The sequence below is a fragment of the Rutidosis leptorrhynchoides genome, chromosome 3, assembly GCF_046630445.1.
Source record: "Rutidosis leptorrhynchoides isolate AG116_Rl617_1_P2 chromosome 3, CSIRO_AGI_Rlap_v1, whole genome shotgun sequence".
Classification (NCBI taxonomy): Eukaryota; Viridiplantae; Streptophyta; class Magnoliopsida; order Asterales; family Asteraceae; genus Rutidosis; species Rutidosis leptorrhynchoides.
Genome location: NC_092335.1, coordinates 507,825,084 through 507,847,454, shown reverse-complemented (window position 1 = coordinate 507,847,454; position 22,371 = coordinate 507,825,084). Strand labels below are relative to the sequence as shown.

Here is a 22,371-nt window from a genome sequence, read left to right as displayed (position 1 = left end):
TATGAGTACACCGGATATCACCCCTTTTAGTCTGGTAATCTAAGAATTAGGAAACCAAGCTCCTAATTGACGCGAATCCTAAAGATAGATCTATGGGCACTAACCAGCCCCAGTCAGAGAATTTGAACTGCTTTAGTACTTCGAAATAGGTATACAACTGCCAGCATTAAAAGATATGATCTGTTTGTGAGGTGTACACAACCATCATATTTAAAAGAGTGGCCTGATTGTATGCTTTTTGCATGACCGTGCGGAATGCCGGTATGCGGGGGATATTCTAGATGCATTTTGTTAAGGTCGATTACCAGGTGTTTGTAGTTTGTATGAATGACTTTTATCTCTATGCCGTGCGAAATTCCTGATATGAGATTATGTTTATGAAAGATATTAAAAATCGCGAGGCAACCTACGTGGGAGAAAAGGATACGAACCTACTCTGCTAAGCATTACGAAATATGGTTTTGTACACGAGATAGGTGAACTGTATTTAAATCTTGTGGTCTATTAAAATGATGAATTTTATTGTTTACGATAAACCTATGAACTCACCAACCTTTTGGTTGACACTTGAAAGCATGTTTATTCTCAGGTATGAAAGAAATCATCCGTTGTGCATTTGCTCATTTTAAAGATATTACTTGGAGTCATTCATGGCATATTTCAAAAGACGTTGCATTCGAGTCGTTGAGTTCATCAAGATTATTATTAAGTCAATTATAGTTGGATGTAATATGAAATGGTATGCATGTTGTCAACTTTCGATGTAAAGAAAGTTTGTCTTTTAAAAACGAATGCAATGTTTGTAAAATGTATCATATAGAGGTCAAATACCTCGTGATGTAATCAACTATTGTGAATCGTTTATAATGTTTATGAACGGGTCCTTTCAGTTGGTATTAGAGCGGTGGTCTTAGCGAACCAGGTCTTGCATTAGTGTGTCTAACTAGTAGTTGTTAGGATGCATTAATGAGTCTGGACTTCGACCGTGTCTGCATGTCAAAAGTTTTGCTTATCATTTCTAGTCGAAAATTATCTGCTTATCATCCTTAGGAAATTACCTGCTTATCATTCTTAGTCTAGACACGTTTTACTGCATTGACTGCATGAATAGTGTATAGACAAAATTCATATCTTAGCACATCTGTTACTATAGACTTACCTGACATATGTCGTAAATTCCTCCGTAATCTACGAAATCTTTTGCTCTATATATATAGATATTCTATGTAATTAGAATACCGTTCAATAGCCGGAAATCATTTTCTATCGAAAAATCCTTTACTCAATCTTACGAAATAGAACTCGTCACTAGTTCAAGTTCTTCGGAACCCGACAACTATTCCGACATAGATGTTCACCTAAGCTCCGGAAGCAACATCACCAGAATGAATCAGCCAATCAGCCATCCTCAATTCATCTGATGGGTTCGTAGTTGACTTAATCAATGGAAATGCGAAGAAGGAGATCCTTTCCACCCATCACATTGCCCTATTGGCGAAGAACCTGAAGCACTTGCCGGCGAACCTATTCGAAACACCATTTTCAGCCTCATTTCCAGGATAGCTCGACACTATTATATTCTATCCACAATTCTAAACCTTATTCATCCGCTCGTTCTGACCGACAATCATTCCGGAATAATGGAAGAAGTCAACGAACTTCGCGCTCGAGTAATCAATTTGGAAAATATGGTGCAAAACGTACCAGCTTCAACAACATCACCGACACCAACAGTACCATCAGCAGCATAACCAGTACCACCAACCACTCAAGTTTCAACATCACATGCCTCAACATCTTATTCTGTACCTCGAATAATCATCGTTCTACATGACCTTCTACATCATCTATCTTCGTTCGACATGGCGATTATGTAATCTCTAATGTTTTAGAGATTATGTGCTCTAGTTCTAACTGAAAAGAAAATGAGATTAATATCATATTAACTCATTAAATCCATGATTACATCTGAAGAAAATATATATGTATATATGTTTTCATAAAGATTGTAATTAAAAAATTCTTTTGTACAAACTGTTAATGGTGAAAATATTTTAACGAGTAGGTAATACCCGAGAAATATTTAGATTTCACATTAATAATTTACACTGTACATTCTTCGAATCTGATTCAACAGTCATTTACTATCCTACTTACATCCACAGATATACGTATCCGTTCACCGCAGAATAACCATTTTCATTCAATTTCATATTTGGATTTTGACCATCAGAATCCAACAAGTGGCATAATGAAGAAAACATTTGACAAAATAAAATTTGTTAGAAACAAACAAATTAAATATGAGAAATTTTGTTAAGAATCCACGCTAACAAAATCCTAGCTAACTGTTCCTAGCTAACTGTTAATTCCTTATTACATTTATTTATCACAATTTAATTATCGCAATTTTAAATTCTCGCAATTTTATTTATCGTCATTTAATTTCTGTATTTATTTTTCGCACTTTAAATATCGGGACACGTATACAAGGTTTTGACATATCATATCGACGCATCTATATATATTATTTGGAATAACCATAGACACTCTATATGCGGTAATGACCGAGTTAGCTATACAGGGTTGAGGTTGATTCTAAATAATATATATACTTTGAGTTGTGATCGAGTCTGAGACATGTATATAATGGGTCACGACACGTATTAATTAATTCGAATATTATATATTAAGCTATATATGAATTGTTGAACTACTAATTGTGGTCTAGTGGACTAATAATATTGGACAATTAAAATGAATTAAAATATTGATTATAACATATGAAACTAAACATTTCTTCAAGATTGCCACTTGATTTCATCTTAAACCTCATTTGTATCTTGACAATTTCAATCTGCGTTCAAACCTTTCGTGATTCTTGAAAATACCTCAAATCGAGAGGATGAACCAACCGCACTTCATCTACGGAAGGAAAGATTGATGTATATAGTTATGCACATGAAAACACTCGGAACCCGACAAATATTTAACATGTATCTGTGCTAGCTCCTTTGGCGTTGTTACTACCGAAAATAACTTTGCAATCCCTTTCTAAAGTAGCCAATTTTGTCACAGCTTCAGCAAATCAATTTCGACTTTTCATTCGAATAAACTCTATTATAACCTTGATATATAAGTTTTCCTTTCGTCATCATTACCATGGAATCATTTATGTCCCACCATATTAGCAGTAAACTTACCAGCAACTTCATTAATCATTGGCTTGAGTCTCTCCGAAAAACCAGTATATTTGCTCATTAAAACCCTATCATATACTCATCCACATCTTATAACGAAAATTGCCATACTAATTACTGAGAATTAACAATCAGTATTTTGAAATCTCGCAGCATGTCTACATCAACAGTTATATGTATACATATAACCTTTATCTCTTAGAATTATGATCTTCCATTCTGAAATTCTGAAAAGCACCCAGTCTACGAATCAATGCTTCGGATTTGAAAAGCTGAAAGAAGCAGCATAAACTATAGACAACCGTAAACGACCTTAACCATCGGAAGTTTGATGATAAAGAATAGTATGTTGGAAAAGCTCAGAAAAGTTGAAACTGAAAAACAGATTGAGCTAACCATGAAGGAGACCAAGGACAAATACAAGGACCAAACCCTATATTCAAAGAATTTAGGTAATTCTGGATCCGATAAAATCTTTAGAGAATATCCTGCTCCGAAGTCATGTTAAAATCTTGCGAAAAATTTTTCCTTATCAACTTTCGAACTTAGAAATTCCAAAATATCATCATAAATATCTTCGATATTTCTGAAGATATTTTCATAAGTATTCTCGTCCGAAATTATATACCTCTTCGTGCTATCTGTAATACATTATATTGGAAATTTCTGTAAAATCTAAGTATAAACTATGAATGAATTCTGAAGTAGTGTTGGGAACTGAAGCATGAGTTAGTATAATATAATGACACTTGATCAACGTGATTATATTACAGTAAGTCATGCTGAGTTTCTAATGGAACGTGATGATTCACAGATCATAACGTCATCATGTGCCATGTTACACGACTCTTACATTCTATATAATCTATAAACATATCAAGAACATATCTTCTTGATATTTATATTTTCTGGATATTCTGGTAATTTGACAAATCAAATCATGCGATTACGTTCTTTCTTGTTTAGAACATTAAGTTCATTCGAAACTCCATACTTACGAATTCTGGACCATTACTCGCTTTACTAAAGGTCGAGAAGAGAATAAAAAGGCAAAGAGCTCCAAAATATAAGATAAAATATAAAGCCCAATAACAACACGGAGGTTACAAACCGTGGATATTAATACGAGTAGCAATCTAAAGACACGGTAGAATTAAGAATAGTATCACCCCAAGGTAATAGTAGAAGTAAACAGATTTTTCTGGTGGAAGATTGAAAAGAAGGATGACAGAAATGATAATTAGGAAAATATCAAGGATTAGAACGGGATTAAGCATTTTCACAATCTTTTGGATGTATGAACTAAGAAAGAAAGTATAGGAATGGTGAGAATAATGAAACGGAAGAGTTTAATTTATAATGGAAATATCAGACAGAGTAATCGAGGCAGGTCACCGTATTTAATTATAGAGATCTTAATTTCCTTACTCGTTGAAGAATCAAATCTTTTAGATTTCGAAGATTTTCTTTAAATCCCTCGAATTCTGGAATTCAACCAAGACAACGTCAAAAGTTAAGACGAAACTTTATTTATTCATTTCACTCTTTTGTGATAGCTTCACTCGTACCTTTCAAATACTCGAATTATTTTATCCTTATTACTCAATGGTAATAAAACTCTATTTATCAGCTCATATGAGTCATGAAAACATACTTATTATCAGCCATGACCATCCCAATCAAATTTCGGGACGAAATTTCTTTAACGGGTAGGTACTGTGACCACCCGTAAATTTCCGACCAAATTTAAACTCAATCTTTATATAACTTTGACGATAAGCAAAGTCTGTAAATTTAAGTCTCCAAATTCTTGGAACTGTTTACATGAATTCATTTACCCTTTTGCTAATCCCGACAATTCACGAACTATTGTTGAAAATAAATATAAAAATATATATAAATATAAATATAAGTGTATATGTATTGACTTGGATTAACAAAATATAAATTAATCATTTGAGATCAATATGTAAAATAAAATACAAGATAAAGAAGTTGTTATTAAAATAAATCTATGTATAGATATATATGAATTCTATACAAAATTATTAGATGTATATTAGAATATATAAAAGTTATAGATAGTATGTAATTATTCAATATTATATAATTAATAAAAATGAAATATTAATATATTGGATATAATCACAAATTAAGGATATAGTATCATAATATTATTATTATTATTACTTTCATTATTATTAACAATACTAATATCAATACTAATATTAATTATATTATTATTATTATTATTATAATTGTAATTAATAAATTCTAATAGTTTTAGGGTTATCATAATAAAAGATTTCTATTATAAATATTTTTATGAGAAAGATAGAAATTACAAATTAGTTATGATTTAAATAAATTGTTGGTTATCATTATCTTTAAAATTATAATTCTTATTATTATGTTTATCATTACTATTATTAAATATTATTAGTATTATTATGTTAAAAATAAATATGAAAGTAGATATATATAAATAGATATATTATTATCATTAATGTTATTATTAATAATATTAGTATAATTAGTATTATTGTTATAAATAATATTAGTGTTATATATTTCATAATAATAATAATAATTATTATCATTAATAATAATAATAATATTATACTTGTATTACTACCAGATAAAATATTAAGGATATTATTATTACTATATTTATTAATCATAATCCATAAATATAAATACATAAATATATAAAATGCAAATAAAGATATAATTATAGATATATAAATACTGAAATACAGTCAGATATACAATATATATATATATATATATATATATATATATATATATATATATATATATATATATATATATATATATATATAACATAATAAATATGAAAGTAGATATATATAAATAGATATATTATTATCATTAATGTTATTATTAATAATATTAGTATAATTAGTATTATTGCTATAAATAATATTAGTGTTATATATTTCATAATAATAATTATTATTATTATCATTAATAATAATAATAATATTATACTTGTATTACTACCAGATAAAATATTAAGGATATTATTATTACTATATTTATTAATCATAATCCATAAATATAAATACATAAATATATAAAATGCAAATAAAGATATAATTATAGATATATAAATACTGAAATACAGTCAGATATACAATATATATATATATATATAGATACAGATACGTACAGATTGTATATAAAGGTATATAAATATATAAACACATATTATACATATATAAATACAGAATGCAAATGGATTCAGTTTGCAGTCGTTATCTAAGCTAAAGGTAATTTATTTTCTTGTCTGAAATCAGTACCATTTGATTCCAAGTTAATCACAAACTAACAAATTCAGTTGAGAATCGTACCATCCTTTTATCTATCAGTTTTCCTTTTTTAACTTTTTTTTATTATTTTCTGTACCTGGTTTGAAATCTGTCGACCTTTAACGCTATAACACTCAATCACATTCATTGTAAATGATTACAGACGACCTACATTATCAATTAACAATTTCAATTACCTTTTACAGCTTATAAATTTTCGAATTTAAACCAAAACTTGAAGAACACCCCGTCGTCTGCCCTGTTCTTGAAGTCAAATCACTATAGCTCGAATTCATAATGAATTTTAAATTCCTTAAATGCAATTATGTTTGAAATCTTTCATTTAAAGTATCTATAAAGTCTCAAAGCTCAAATCATCATATCGTGTTTCAATTTTGGAGTCAAAGACGATTTTTAAAAAGTCAAAATATTTGTTCATCATTAAATTCGAATTTGTTTCAATGTTTTAAGTTTAATTGAGGATCCAGATAGTTTATAGGAGTCGTTTACAATGTTTTTCATGTAGAAATCGAAGTCTAAAACAGCCTAAATTGTTGAATCATAATCTGAGTTTATATGTTCTTTATCAAGCCGCTGCTATGAATTTTTTTCTTTTCTTTTCATCTTCTGCCAATTGAAATACCACATGAAGTCAATTACGTTTCAATTTCAAAATATAATTCAAACTATTTTTTTAGTCTTGTTTTTGTAAAAATCTCTGAGCGACTGATTTGATTAAGAAGATGAAAATTAGAACAGAAAAGAAAATGGGTTATAAATATTTAGGTTCTAATAATTCCAGAAAAATATGAACGGTTCAATTGTTAAGAGGTGATTCGGGTGAGCGGGAGGTCTCGGGTTCGATTCCAGTACTGGGCATTCTTTTTGAAAAATCCCTTACAGAGGGTATATTTCTTATCTTTATATCTATTATTATTAATATGGTAAATATTATTATTATTGTTATTATGATCATTATTATTAATGTTATTATTATTATTATTATTATTATTATTATTATTATTATTATTATTATTATTGTTATTGTTATTGTTATTGTTATAGTTATTGTTATGATTATTGTTATTATTAAGTATTATAATTATTATTACTACTAATATCATAAGTATGTATGTATATATATATATATATATATATATATATATATATATATATATATATATATATATATATATATATATATATATATATATATATATATATAAACATTAGGGACCATATTATCATTAGTATTAAAAAGTATCATTATTATTATTATTATTAATATAGTATTAGTATCATTATTAGGGTTATGATTATCATTATTATCATTAATATTTCTATCATTAAAAATTAATACTTGTATCATTTTATGAATGATAACATTATTATTAGTATTATTACTAGTATTATAATTATTATTAGTATAGTAATACAATTATCATTATAAATATCATAATTATTATTATTATTATCATTATAAGTATGATTATTTATATTATAAAGAGTGTTAATAATATATATGAAACAACCCAACCCGTATTAAAACCGGCCCATAAATTTTTTTTCCTTTTAATACGCATTAAATAATACTTTAGGTCTCGTTACACATATTCCAAAACGTATTTGTTATCAAAGTAAGTTCATCGAACTTAAAACATACATTAATAATTTTAAACTCCTTAATACAATGGTTCATTAATTAAATCGTAAACCGGTTATAATCATTATGACCCGACTAGTTACGTTTACACAAAATCGAGCATGGTGATTTGGGACTACGCTACCCAAATCCTAATCGAGTCCAAAAGCAAGATCTTCTAAAGCAACCTAGTTGAGATCTCTAATTCCCAAGCTTACCCGAGCCGCCAAGCATGCGAACCTATAAAAATATCAACAACGAGAGGGTAAGCTAATGCTTAGTGAATGTAAGGATACTATACACATACATATGCATAAAATGGCTACGCATCACCAAACATCAAAATAACACATACCGTATCCGCATGGCAAACAAACTACAAAAGAGCACAATACACAAAGTAGCTACACGCTACGTAATCACCAAGCTAACGCCACAAGAATAGCTACAACACAACAAGAAGTATATACGCGTACGCAATAAATATAATCAACAATATAACAATAAGGTTAACCCCTTAACCCAAACCATATGAAGGTTGGCCGAACCACCCGGACCTTAGTGAATTCGCACTACCCGAGATTCACTACCTTCACCACATCGACAACCGAGAATGGCCGAACTACCCGAGCCTTAGTGAATTCGCACAACCCGAAATTTACTTCTTCAACGAGATGACCGAAACAACCCAAGTCATCATGAATCCGCACTATCCGAGATTCATTTCCTCAACAAAAAAGCTAGCAACCCATCGCCAAAAAGGGTTATCCAAGGCGCTAGCCAATTCACAACACCATGGGTAAAAACCCCCAATGCATAAGCGTATCACATGGACCCGAAGCATAAGAGGAGTCCATTCAACCACAACAACATAGAGTAAACCCAAGCAAGGGTCACTCTACACACACGCACCCATTTTACACATACACATGTGCATAGTAAATTTACACTCACCTTAACGCCTCGATGAAGTGCAATCCAATAATCCGCAACACGCCAATGGAACGTACCTATTCCATTAATCACAAATACAACAACACAATTAGGGTGGATTTACAAATCAACCCAAATTGCAACTAGTGCAATTTCGACCCAAATTGCACTTCCAAGCTCAAACCGTGCCAAAACAAGCCAATAATCACTAACACAAGTGTAAAGGGTCCTAATATGCCAATTAAACTCAAGCAGAGGCGTTAAATACCAATCTTGTCCAATATGACACCTTAACCCTAATTTTGACCCATTTCAAAATTAGTTAACCAAAATACACCCAAAGTGGTTCCATCACTTCTATAATCACTAATACTAGTGATTACACACTACATACAAGCCTTAAACATGGTTAAATCATTAACCAACCCAAAACCCACCAACATCAACAATAACTAGTTACAATTACCCATTTCACCTCCTAAATGGGTTTTACAACTAACTAGCTCAAAACCCTAAACTTGAATATCAAATTACAAGAAAGAAATTCGGAGTTGAGACTTACCAATACCGCCAAAATGATGCCGCTGACGAGTGGAACAACTTTAACACTTGAGGTTTGACCCGAAACCCTCTTCTTTTTCTCCAAAAGAAGCTTTATCTCTCTAAAACTCAATCTCTCTCTAGGGTTTGGAGTTGAGAGTGTTTTTTAGTGAAGATGAGGATAATATGAGCCTTGAATCAGTCTTATGGCTCTAGAACCGGCCATAAGTGAATTTACCAAAACACCCTCAAAAGATTCCATTAAAATGGGTTAATAATGTCATTACAGCGACATTTGTCGCGTTTCGCGACACCGTGTCGCGTTTCGCGACACCAATACGCGACACACAACACTCAAACGCGACAAAGTGGACAGAAATCACCATCAGAAGTTGTCTCGTTTCAAGCATGTTTGTCACGGAACGCGACGCACCAGAACGCGACAAACTGTACTCAAACTCGACAGTTTATCTGATGTACTCCAATTTCACTTTTAAAACATCTCAAAGTCAATCGTGGTCAATGCATTACATCCAAACTATTAAATAATCATTCTTGGACTTCAAATGATGCCCCGAGCGTCATGTTTAGAAAAACGGGGTGTTACAACTCTCCCCCACTTAAATTCGATCACGTCCCCGTGATCCTAGTCACTTAACCAATCCGAACCTACACGCTATGGTTCTCAAACAATCGTTCCAATCCGACTTCCGCCACATTACTCATTAACCCGAAGATTAATTTGTTAACTAAATACACACTTGCACGCATTCCGAGACGTGCAATACACGCAACCACCGAAGTCTACAACGATCACTTAGGATACGTGAAACCGCCACGTATCCTTCCAACTCCTATAGGCAATTCTTCTCATAGAGTTACCCTTAACAACTAAATCGTCATTCACGATTTATCAAGTCCACAAATCCGAGCACTAGAACTTGCTCAATCCTTCATATGGGGAAAAACTCCACCAATCTCGTACCGAGATATCAACCCTTTAGCGTACCATACCAAGTACAATGCTAAAAGTAACCATGTCCCAAACTGAAGTCAACCATCTAACCGATGAAGACCAAATAAAAGTGAAATCTAACGGATAACACTTACCACTTAACAACCCTTGTAGTGCGTAAATACGTCCATTACGCAACTACTGCAACATCACAAGCAACGGCTAAAACCGTTAGCGCCCAAACGACTATGGCAACGCAAATCCTAAGGTATACAAAATCGACTAATGTCACACCCATAACAATATGTGAGCGAAGCACGGCTATCGCATCACTAACCACATAACATAGTCCTTACGACCCCACCATTGGTGTATAAAACAACCAATAGTTCACCCAACATAGCCCTCACGACCCCACCATTGGCGTATAAAACAACCAATAGTTCACACGATATGGTCCTCACGACCCCACCATTGGCGTATAAAACAACCAATAGTTCACACATCCAACATGGCCGAACCAACCCGAGCCTAAACACATATGGAGGATGGTCAAAACAACCCGAACCTTAGTGAATTCGCGACAACCCGAAATTCACCAACCCAATCCATATTTCCCACAACGAAATGACCGCACAACCCGAGTCATTGTGAATACGCGCAAACCGATATTCACTACCTCCACCACATAGTATAACCGAGGATGGCCGTACAACCCGAGCCTTAGTGAATCCGAACTACCCGACATTCACTACCTCAAACTATGAGTTCAACCAACAGGGACAATCGTACTACTCGAAATATTGTGAATACGAACAACCCGATATTCACGTCCCCCAACACAACTCATGAATGATACTCCCATTCCGATAACGTTATACCATACCGATATAACACTAAACCCATGATGAAGTCAGCGGACCCCGAAGGTCATGCTCCACAAATCAACAATACCATGATGAAGTCAGTGGACCCCGAAGGTCATGCTTCATCAATCTCATACGCACTTTTGGCCTCAAACAACGAGTAGTGCAACATCGCGCTCTGCTACACTATAGTGAACCCTAACGGATACCACTAACCATCCACACAATCGAGCAAGGACCACCTATATCGAACATAGGCACGAAACAATAATTCTCTACAAGAGAATCCACTACGCACATCCCTTAGCCGAGGGATATCACCTTGCTCGCCAAACACGCTCATTATCTCTCAACGAGATTACCACATTATCACCTCGGTGATAATTTGCATCCCAAAATTATAAGTGCAATTTAACCGAAATTGTACTTTACCACAAATCGACCAAAACTAGGTCCCAACGCAAACTTCCGGATCTACCAAAAGCATTATCCGAAGTCTCACACTAAAACTTCTTCGTGCGGGAGCGTAACTCCCCACTTGGAACTACGTTCCATAACCGCCTCTCGTACAACCGCACAATGCTACCAAAGGTAGACTTTACCAACAATTGGGTTCACACGACCCATTACCATATCTTTCTCCAAACCTTGAGCACACCAAGGATCTTAATCTATCCTTAAACGCTTTGAACGAAAAGTGAACCACAATTACACAAACCATACCCTCGCAATCATCCAATTGCTTTAGTTTGTCAAATTTCACCTAGTCACTCATGTACCTAAGGGTTTCTCCCGGTACCCTAAGTACAATGTAACCACAACCCAACCGGAGTCGAACACCACGCTAGTAGGTATGAAAGAGGCACATAATGTCGCGTCACGTAGACTCCTTTACCAATATACATCGAGATCAACACTCGATTTCAAGGAATTCAATCCACCCGACGAACCTCATGGTTCATCAATTTCAACACGAAAGCGAACACGCGCTTAACGACCGAACACCAAAACCCATTTCCATGGTTTGGTAGAAACATTTCTCAAATTCCAAGGAATGCTTGGTTACACCAAGTCTTACGCCCTTCGCCCATTAATCAAAACGTCACCATAGGGTACTTCCATTAGGAACGTCACCCTTAACAATAACATGCAAAACACTATGCAACCCACAAACTCGAACACATCGACACATAAATAAATATTCAAAGGGCATATTTATTAAAATGAAACGTACCTCAACGTCTCCTTGCTGCATTCGCCGCCGCCAACTCAGGACAATCCGGCTTGCGATGTCCCTCCTTATGACAATAGTAGCACATCCCGTCATCACTTATCGGCATTGTGCATTCCCATAACTTGTGGCCCCTAACACCACAATTGAAACATCTAGGGGCACGAGAACTCGCCGAACCTTTCTCCACATTACCCATACTCGCACTCGCGTCCTTAGTTTTCTTACTTGGAGCACCATACAAATCAACCCTTCTCTTACTTGAAGGTTCACCAATCTTCGATCGCGAATACGACTCAAAACCCCTAGCCATGTTGAATAACTCTGCAAACGAGTTAACTTGGCCAACGCTAATTTTGCCCTGCAACTCATAATTCAAAGTCCGATAGAAATCTTCCATCAACATCCGATCATTCCAAATATACTCCGGGCAAAAATGAGCCTTCGACATAAAGGTCGTCTTTAGAGTATTCAAGTCCATCGATCCTTGTTGCAAATTTCGCAACTCATTACGCATTTCCGACAAATCGGCTGAAGTCCGGAACTCCTCGAAGAATTCCTTCTTAAACTCGTCCCACGATAACGCCATAAATGGTTCACCACCGACAAGATCAATCTTACCATCCAACCAATCCTTTGCCCTACCCCGCAATAAGCTAGTATCGAGTCTTGTCCTCTTCTCGGGAGGGCATTCAATCGTGCGAAAACATCCTTCGACATCCGAGATCCAAGTTGTGCTTACCAAAGGATCCTGTTTCCCATCGTACATCGGAGGTTTAGTCCTCATCAAGCCCTTAAGACAACGCTCCATTTCACTACTACCCCGAAATTCGGAATACCTCCTATCCATTCTTTCTTCCAACGCACTCATTTGCTCCGCAACGGCGGCCGCAATTCTAGTATTAAACTATTCGTCATTCGTCTCGATCTCGTTTCGCGTCGCCATTCTAAAGAATGCAAAACGATTAGTCCACGAACGTATAAAACCATACGCACAACACCGCCCCATCTTGCTCAACACTCGTCGTACATCACTTGTTTGACACGATTTGCACCCGTAATAAGGTTTGCAAGTCCTTATTACGCACACACGCCGTATCGACTCGTTAGTACAACGACCGCCTCGCTCGATGATATAAACCAACACAACGCAAATTCTACGCGATATAAGCACACGCAAGAATTACGTCACAACACAAGCCAAAATCCTAGTTAGTTCACCTTCACGCTAAGGCACTAACCAAGTTCTCATTCCGACCCGTACACCTAAAAGTCCCGCAACAAATAAGCACACACAAAAGTCTAAGTCTAGGCACCTATCTCAAGTCACCTAAATCCCTTAGACCATGCTCTGATACCACTTGAAACAACCCAACCCGTATTAAAACCGGCCCATAAAATTTTTTTCCTTTTAATACGCGTTAAATAATACTTTAGGTCCCGTTACACATATTCCAATACGTATTTGTTGTCAAAGTAAGTTCATCGAACTTAAAACATACATTAATAATTTAAACTCCTTAATACAATGGTTCATTAATTAAATCATAAACCGGTTATAATCATTATGCCCCGACTAGTTACGTTTACACAAAACCGAGCATGGTGATTTGGGACTACGCTACCCAAATCCTAATAGAGTCCAAAAGCAAGATCTTCTAAAGCAACCTAGCCGAGATCTCTAATTCCCAAGCTTACCCGAGCCGCCAAGCATGCGAACCTATAAAAATATCAACAACGAGAGGGTAAGCTAATGCTTAGTTAATGTAAGGATACTATACACATACATATGCATAAAATGACTACGCATCACCAAACATCAAAATAACACATACCGTATCCGCATGGCAAACAAACTACAAAAGAGCACAATACACAAAGTAGCTACACGCTACGTAATCACCAAGCTAATGCCACAAGATTAGCTACAACACAACAAGAAGTATATACGCGTACGCAATAAATATAATCAACAATATAACAATAAGGTTAACCCCTTAACTCAAACCATATGAAGGTTGGCCGAACCACCCGGACCTTAGTGAATTCGCACTACCCGAGATTCACTACCTTCACCACATCGACAACCGAGAATGGCCGAACTACCCGAGCCTTAGTGAATTCGCACAACCCGAAATTCACCTCTTCAACGAGATGACCGAAACAACCCAAGTCATCATGAATCCGCACTAACCGAGATTCATTTCCTCAACAACAAATCTAGCAACCCATCGCCAAAAAGGGTTATCCAAGGCGCTAGCCAATTCACAACACCATCGGTAAAAGCCCCCAATGCATAAGCGTATCACATGGACCCGAAGCATAAGAGGAGTCCATTCAACCACAACAACATAGAGTAAACCCAAGCAAGAGTCACTCTACACACACGCACCCATTTTACACATACACATGTGCATAGTAAATTTACACTCACCTTAACGCCTCGATGAAGTGCAATCCAATAATCCGCAACACGCCAATGGAACGTACCTATTCCATTAATCACAAATACAACAACACAATTAGGGTGGATTTACAAATCAACCCAAATTGACAACTAGTGCAATTTCGACCCAAATTGCACTTCCAAGCTCAAACCATGCCAAAACTAGCCAATAATCACTAACACAAGTGAAAAGGGTCCTAATATGCCAATTAAACTCAAGCATAGGCGTTAAATACCAATCTTGTCCAATATGACACATTAACCCTAATTTTGACCCATTTCAAAATTAGTTAACCAAAATACACCCAAAGTGGTTCCATCACTTCTATAATCACTACTACTAGTGATTACACACTACATACAAGCCTTAAACATGGTTAAATCATTAACCAACCCAAAACCCACCAACATCAACAATAACTAGTTACAATTACCCATTTCACCTCCTAAATGGGTTTTACAACTAACTAGCTCAAAACCCTAAACTTGAATATCAAATCACAAGAAAGAAATTCGGAGTTGAGACTTACCAATACCGCCAAAATGATGCCGTTGACGAGTGGAACAACTTTAACACTTGAGGTTTGACCCGAAACCCTCTTCTTCTTCTCCAAAAGAAGCTTTATCTCTCTAAAACTCAATCTCTCTTTAGGGTTTGGAGTTGAGAGTGTTTTTGAGTGAAGATGAGGATAATATGAGCCTTGAATCAGTCTTATGGCTCTAGAACCGGCCATAAGTGAATTTACCAAAACACCCTCAAAAGATTCCATTAAAATGGGTTAATAATGTCATTACAGCGACATTTGTCGCGTTTCGCGACACCGTGTTGCGTTTCGCGACACCAATACGCGACACACAACACTCAAACGCGACAAAGTGGACAGAAATCACCATCAGAAGTTGTCTCGTTTCAAGCATGTTTGTCACGGAACGCGACGCACAAGAACGCGACAAACTGTACTCAAACTCGACAGTTTATCTGATGTACTCCAATTTCACTTTTAAAACATCCCAAAGTCAATCGTGGTCAATTCATTACATCCAAACTATTAAATAATCATTCTTGGACTTCAAATGATGCCCCGAGCGTCATGTTTAGAAAAACGGGGTGTTACAATATAATTACTAAAATCATTATTATAAGTATCATTAACCGAAAAATTTATATTTTACAGTTATTATTATAAATATCATTATTAAGATCATTAATATAATTATTTAGTAATATTAAGTCTTATGATTATTATCATTTTTATCGTAGTATTACTAAAATTGTTATTTTTTAACAAACAAATGATATATACATATATAAAAATATATTTAATACATATAACAAAACGAAAAGTAATATTTCATATAACAAAATAAATATATGAAACATATATATTATTATTATAAAAAGTATATAACTAATAAATTTATATATATATATATATATATATATATATATATATATATATATATATATATATATATTGTTCGATTACAACTATGTATATTAATAAATATACAAATGATATAGGTTCGTGAATCCGAGGCCAACCCTGCATTGTTCAATATCGTCATATGTATTTTTACTACAAAATACATTATTGTGAGTTCATTTGATTCCCTTTACTCTTTACATTTTTGGGACTGAGAATACATGCGTTGTTTTTACAACTGCTTTATTAAATGCTTTTGAAATATATTTTTGAAATGCGAATACATGAAATGCTTTTATAAATGTTTGACGAAATAGACACAAGTACTTAAAAACATTCTACGAATGAGTTATTATGAGTACACCGGATATCACCCCTTTTAGTCTGGTAATCTAAGAATTAGGAAACCGAGCTCCTAATTGACGTGAATCCTAAAGATAGATCTATGGGCACTAACCAGCCCCAGTCAGAGAATTTGAACTGCTTTAGTACTTTCAAAATAGGTATACAACCGCCAGCTTTAAAAGATATGATCTGTTTGTGAGGTGTACACAACCATCATATTTAAAAGAGTGGCCTGATTGTATTCTTTTTGCATGACCGTGCGAAATGCCGGTATGCGGGGGATATTCTAGATGCATTTTGTTAAGGGCGATTACCAGGTGTTTGTAGTTCGTATGAATGACTTTTATCTCTATGCCGTGCGAAATGCCTGATATGAGATTATGTTTATGAAAGATATTAAAAATCGCGAGGCAACCTACGGGGGAGAAAAGGATACGAACCTACTCTGCTAAGCATTACGAAATATGATTTTGTACACGAGGTAGGTGTACTGTATTTAAATCTTGCGGTCTATTAAAATGATGAATTTTATTGTTTACGATAAACCTATGAACTCACAAACCTTTTGGTTGACACTTGAAAGCATGTTTATTCTCAGGTATGAAAGAAATCATCCGCTGTGCATTTTCTCATTTTAAAGATATTACTTGGAGTCATTCATGACATATTTCGAAAGACGTTGCATTCGAGTCGTTGAGTTCATCAAGATTATTATTAAGTCAATTATAGTTGGATGTATTATGAAATGGTATGCATGCTGTCAACTTTTGATGTAAAGAAAGTTTGTCTTTTAAAAACGAATGCAATGTTTGTAAAATGTATCATACAGAGGTCAAATACCTCGCGATGTAATCAACTATTGTGAATCGTTTATAATGTATATGAACGGGTCCTTTCACTCTTGACCCATTTGGTTCACCTACAACATTAGAATATAAAACAATTAATTGATGTATATCCACAAAAAGAGTACATCATCAAATAGCAAACTGGCCAAAGTTCGTAAAGGTTATTAAACTAAACCCTATGGTTAAATCCTACGCAAACGAAAAAAGCCATACATGTATTTTGTATGGGTGCAAACTGATTGAATTATAAGATACATATTCCCATCTTATTATTTTTTGGGTAAAGATCTCATCTTCGTTTGTGGACGGTAAAATAATGGTGCATCTATAATCGGCACATATGTATGAGTGCATGATTATGTTTCTTCTTGTTGAAATGTGCATTTTAAACTAAATTTAAAATATCGATTTCGGAGTCAACAATGACAATGCAGTAAAGTGTAGCTTCATGTCATCTACCAATTATAAAATTTGGGTTAAACTTACTAACTTCAAGTAGAACATCAATTAAACAACATGAGATACCAATTAAACAATGGGATGCACCCGAGCTAAAGAAAACAGTGGTTAAAAAAATTGAAACAAAATAAATTGATATCTGGAATTTTTATGTTCAACACTCGAATTAATTACTTATATTAACATCGTCTCATTTATCTTCTGTTGTGATCAAACCTGCTGTAGCTTGCTTTCTCTAAGACTACTTCGTAGCACTTATGCATAACTTACAATTTTTCTAATAGCTAAACGCCACACACAACATTTTATTATAAAAGCACAATTAGGGTTGGCGATCATTGGACTTCTATAAAATTATATATGACAAAAATATTGACAGATGCAATTAAAATAGAGTAGAGAAACAAACCAACACTAATGTTTCAAATGCTCATCTCTTGTTCTTCGTTCAGGAACAACATCTGTAGGGAAACTAACACAAATCACATCAGTAAAAACACGTAACACAATCTGAACTACTCTTTATAATCAAACGAAAAAGAATTGGTACCTATCTAACGCTGATCACAGCAGCATCAACCACCTAACACAACCTCGAGCAACCTATTGATAATTAAACGATTAAACTTGGTACCTTTTATAACTGATCACATTTATAGCACCCATAAGTTTCTTAAAGGCAAGTGTACTTACAGTTATTAACATGGTAGCAACAATACCAATGGTAACATTCTAATACCATTATTACTCACATACAACTGGAAATTTTATGCCACAATTTATTTTATAAGTTAACTGAAAATTACAATCGAAACAAAGATAAAAAGGAAACTTTATACTTCAATTTTAATAAATAAAATTCACAAAAATCAATAAAGAGGCAAATCGTGACTATAGATTAAGGAGGCTCGGATCTAAAAATGGTGGTTTGGGACAAACGAATATTCGAAACCCGCCATAGTTGCATATACACACAGTTACACCAATTATATACCTTTCGGGTGTTGTCTCCCCAAGATACGGGTCGGATATCCATAATCCCGTAGACATGTAGCCTGATAGTAACAACGATCATCACAGCCTCTGTTTACCATATATGAAAATGACCAAAATACCCAATGAGTACAGTAATTCCAAAGCAAACTTACCAGTGGGGAGCTAACAATTATCTTCATTTCAAGACTAATAACCAATACAAAGCTATACAAAGTTTGGTTGTTATAAAAATGAAACTGAAGACTTTAATTTTAATCAATAAATATAAATTAGGTAGGCTGAGATCTAAAATTGAGGTTTGGGGATAAAAAGAGATTTTAAACCCGTTGTGGCTGCAAACACACAGTTGCACCAATTATGTGCCTTCTGGATGTTGCTCCGCCAAGATACGGGACGAATATCTGATAGCCATTAGACATCATATATGATAATAGCAACGATCATCACAACCTTTATTTGCCATATATTGCTACAATCGATACAACCATAACCGTCAAACGTACCGCCAACAACATTGCCACCCATATAAGAACAAATATAACAACTCCATGCTGATACCATTACACGTTTGTCTTGACCAGTTTCCCAGAAAATTAATAAGGCAATAAATTCATAATCTTTAAAATCCGTACAGCAACAAAATCAATAAACATCCGTCATATATAGCTTCAGAATAAAATGCCTACAAATCAACATGGCTGTAACTATGAATTTTGTAGCTGTTAATAACAAAAAAAATCGTAATAACTTATGGTGAGGTATCGATTTTACAACGTTTAAGAGAGCAATATCGGAAGCAAATGCATCAGAATCAAAGCAAAAAAAGACTATTAATGTTAATCGAATAAACCAAACAACTTTGTAAATATTGGGAAAGGATGACAGCTTTAAGACCACAACAAAAACGACAGTCTTCGTCACCAACCAAGAAAGTATATAAGCAAATCATATCACGTTTTCTGAAACAAATAAGCACCGAAAAACAGAAGAATCGAAAGCTAACCTTTCAGACACATCGATTGCTTCAGATGGCAAAAATCGCTTGATTAAACCCTAACCTTTCAGACTTACAGATATCTTCAAGACCAAAACCCAAGATTACGGCCTTCGTCAGCAATGAAGAAAGTTTGGAGGTAACCTGTGAAGCGATGTCAGTTATCAACGCAATGATTTTATGCTCCAGATAAAAAATTAGGGTTTATGCTTCACAGACAATAGAGTTTTAAGTGGTGTTAAATGACATTACCTCCGCCAAAACCAAGATCAAAAAAGTGTGTGTAAGAATCATCCCCTTTGTAAGGGATGAAGGAGCTTCTGGAGGAGGTGAAGAGGGTTGGTATTTTGTACGGAGTAGTTACGTAGAGGGGAACAGTGTGACAGTGAAGGTGAGTGGGTGTAGGCAGTGGGATTGGGTTAAATTTACGGGAGTTAGTATATGTTGTAAAATGTAATATAATATAATATAATATAATGACATCTTGCTTGCTGCATTTTATTTTTATTATTATTATTTTTTTGTTATAGCTGATTATAATGCTATTTTGGCCTTATGTGTTGTGAGGACATTATGTAAAGGAACAAATATATCAATGATTCAACTTTAGACCTTTAGAACTATACTGGTCAAGTACATATAAACACACACACACACACACACATATATATATATATATATATATATATATATATATATATATATATATATATATATATTGTGGTAGGATCAAGATGGAAGTAACCAATCGGGAGGAAGCGGGGGAAGCAAAAACTTTTTTATTTTCATTTTTTGAAAAAACTTTGTTCACGAACATTATATATGGGATGAAAATATGAACATTTAATAAAGACTCTTTGTGATAAATGTTTTTATTTTGGCGGAAAAATGCTCGAAGAAGTAATATGTAACAATTATCGTGTTTTTCGAGCGTATGTTGAGGTTTTAGCTATTAGGGTTTAGAAATTTAGGGTTTGGGGTTTAGATTTAGGATTTAGATTGAGTTTTTAACACGAACGGTTTAGAGTTTAGGGTTTGGTGTTTTGGGTTTATGGAATAAACCCAAAACACCAAACCCTAAACCCTAAACCCTAAAATCTAAAGCGGGCTAAATTTTACTTCACAAAACATGAAGAAAAAAACGTTCACATTCTTCACGAACAATATTATCTTGAACGTTATTTTTGTCGATCGTTTTTCCGCCTAAATAATAACATTCATCACGAAGTTTCTTTTCTAAATGTTCATATTTTCGTGTTATCTTGATGCCCGAAAAAAAAAATTCAAAAAAAACGAAATTTTTTTTTTTTGCTTCCCCCCGCTTCCCCCCGATTGGTTATTTCCCCCACTGATCCTGCCTCTATATATATAGTCAAAAGTTCAAACGAGAATAAAAAAAAGACGAGAATTGCGAGAACCATTAAATTACAAGGATTTTCACATGTGAGTAAGTTGAATCGCATATAAATGTAGATGAAGAGTAAAATTGAACAAAAAAAAGTTCCAAAAAACCTCCAATTTAAATATATAATCAAGTATATAATTTCTCGTTCACATATGCAGATGTGCATGTGAACATGTGAACATCTTCGTATAATTCACAATTGAACATGTAATTTGTGGTTGTGAACATTTTTTTTTTTTTTTTTTTTTTTGCAATGATATGAGCATTAGATAACAATTATATGTAATTTGTTGAATATAAATGCATATTAATCATGTATTTAAGAGGTTCTCGCAGTTCTCACCTTTTTAATGGTTCTCGTTTGAACCATATATATATATATATATATATATATATATATATATATATATATATATATATATATATAGAAAGATGATCCAGTGAGAACTTTTTAGTGCGAGAACTCTAGGAACTCCAAAAACACTTCAAAAACACTAAAATAAAAGCAAAAAAGTGCACGGGCGAGCAAAAAACAAAAGAAGTTCGAGCAAAAATTAAAATGTAGAACCCATTTTTGTTCGAATGTCAGCATTTTTGTTCGACTACCCGTGTGTTCTACATTTTTTTGTTCGACTATCAAAAATGTAGAACACAAAATTATTCGTCCGCCTTTTTTTGTTCGAATATCACTTTTTTGTTCGCCCTTGTCCCATTTTTTGCTCGAATTGCTCTTTTTTTGTTCGCCCGTGTCCAAT

General features: G+C 34.0%; 1 protein-coding gene and 1 long non-coding RNA gene across 11 annotated transcripts in view; both read right to left on the bottom strand.

Annotated features, from left to right (window-relative positions):
* The window catches only part of LOC139902889 (uncharacterized), a 28,877-nt gene extending 8,410 nt beyond the window's left edge, over positions 1-20,467 (bottom strand). For 2 of the 10 annotated variants that reach the window (XR_011777771.1, XR_011777777.1), the window contains exons 1-4: positions 20,221-20,467; positions 18,772-19,899; positions 18,631-18,682; positions 17,755-17,833 (exon numbers count right to left, since the gene is read on the bottom strand). This is a non-coding gene — a long non-coding RNA (uncharacterized lncRNA). Of the gene's footprint in view, positions 1-17,754; positions 17,834-18,630; positions 18,694-18,771; positions 19,900-20,220 lie in introns of all 10 variants that reach the window. The other 8 variants (XR_011777775.1, XR_011777776.1, XR_011777772.1 and 5 more) reach the window with 8 other exon arrangements.
* LOC139898258 (uncharacterized) lies at positions 12,196-16,334 on the bottom strand. The gene is made up of 2 exons (XM_071880989.1): positions 15,676-16,334; positions 12,196-15,189 (listed from the first exon to the last, which is right to left on the bottom strand). The coding sequence occupies exon 2, from the start codon at positions 13,568-13,570 to the stop codon at positions 12,704-12,706; it is 867 nt and encodes a 288-aa protein (XP_071737090.1). The 5' UTR covers positions 13,571-15,189; positions 15,676-16,334; the 3' UTR covers positions 12,196-12,703.
* Positions 20,468-22,371: the final 1,904 nt, after the last annotated feature.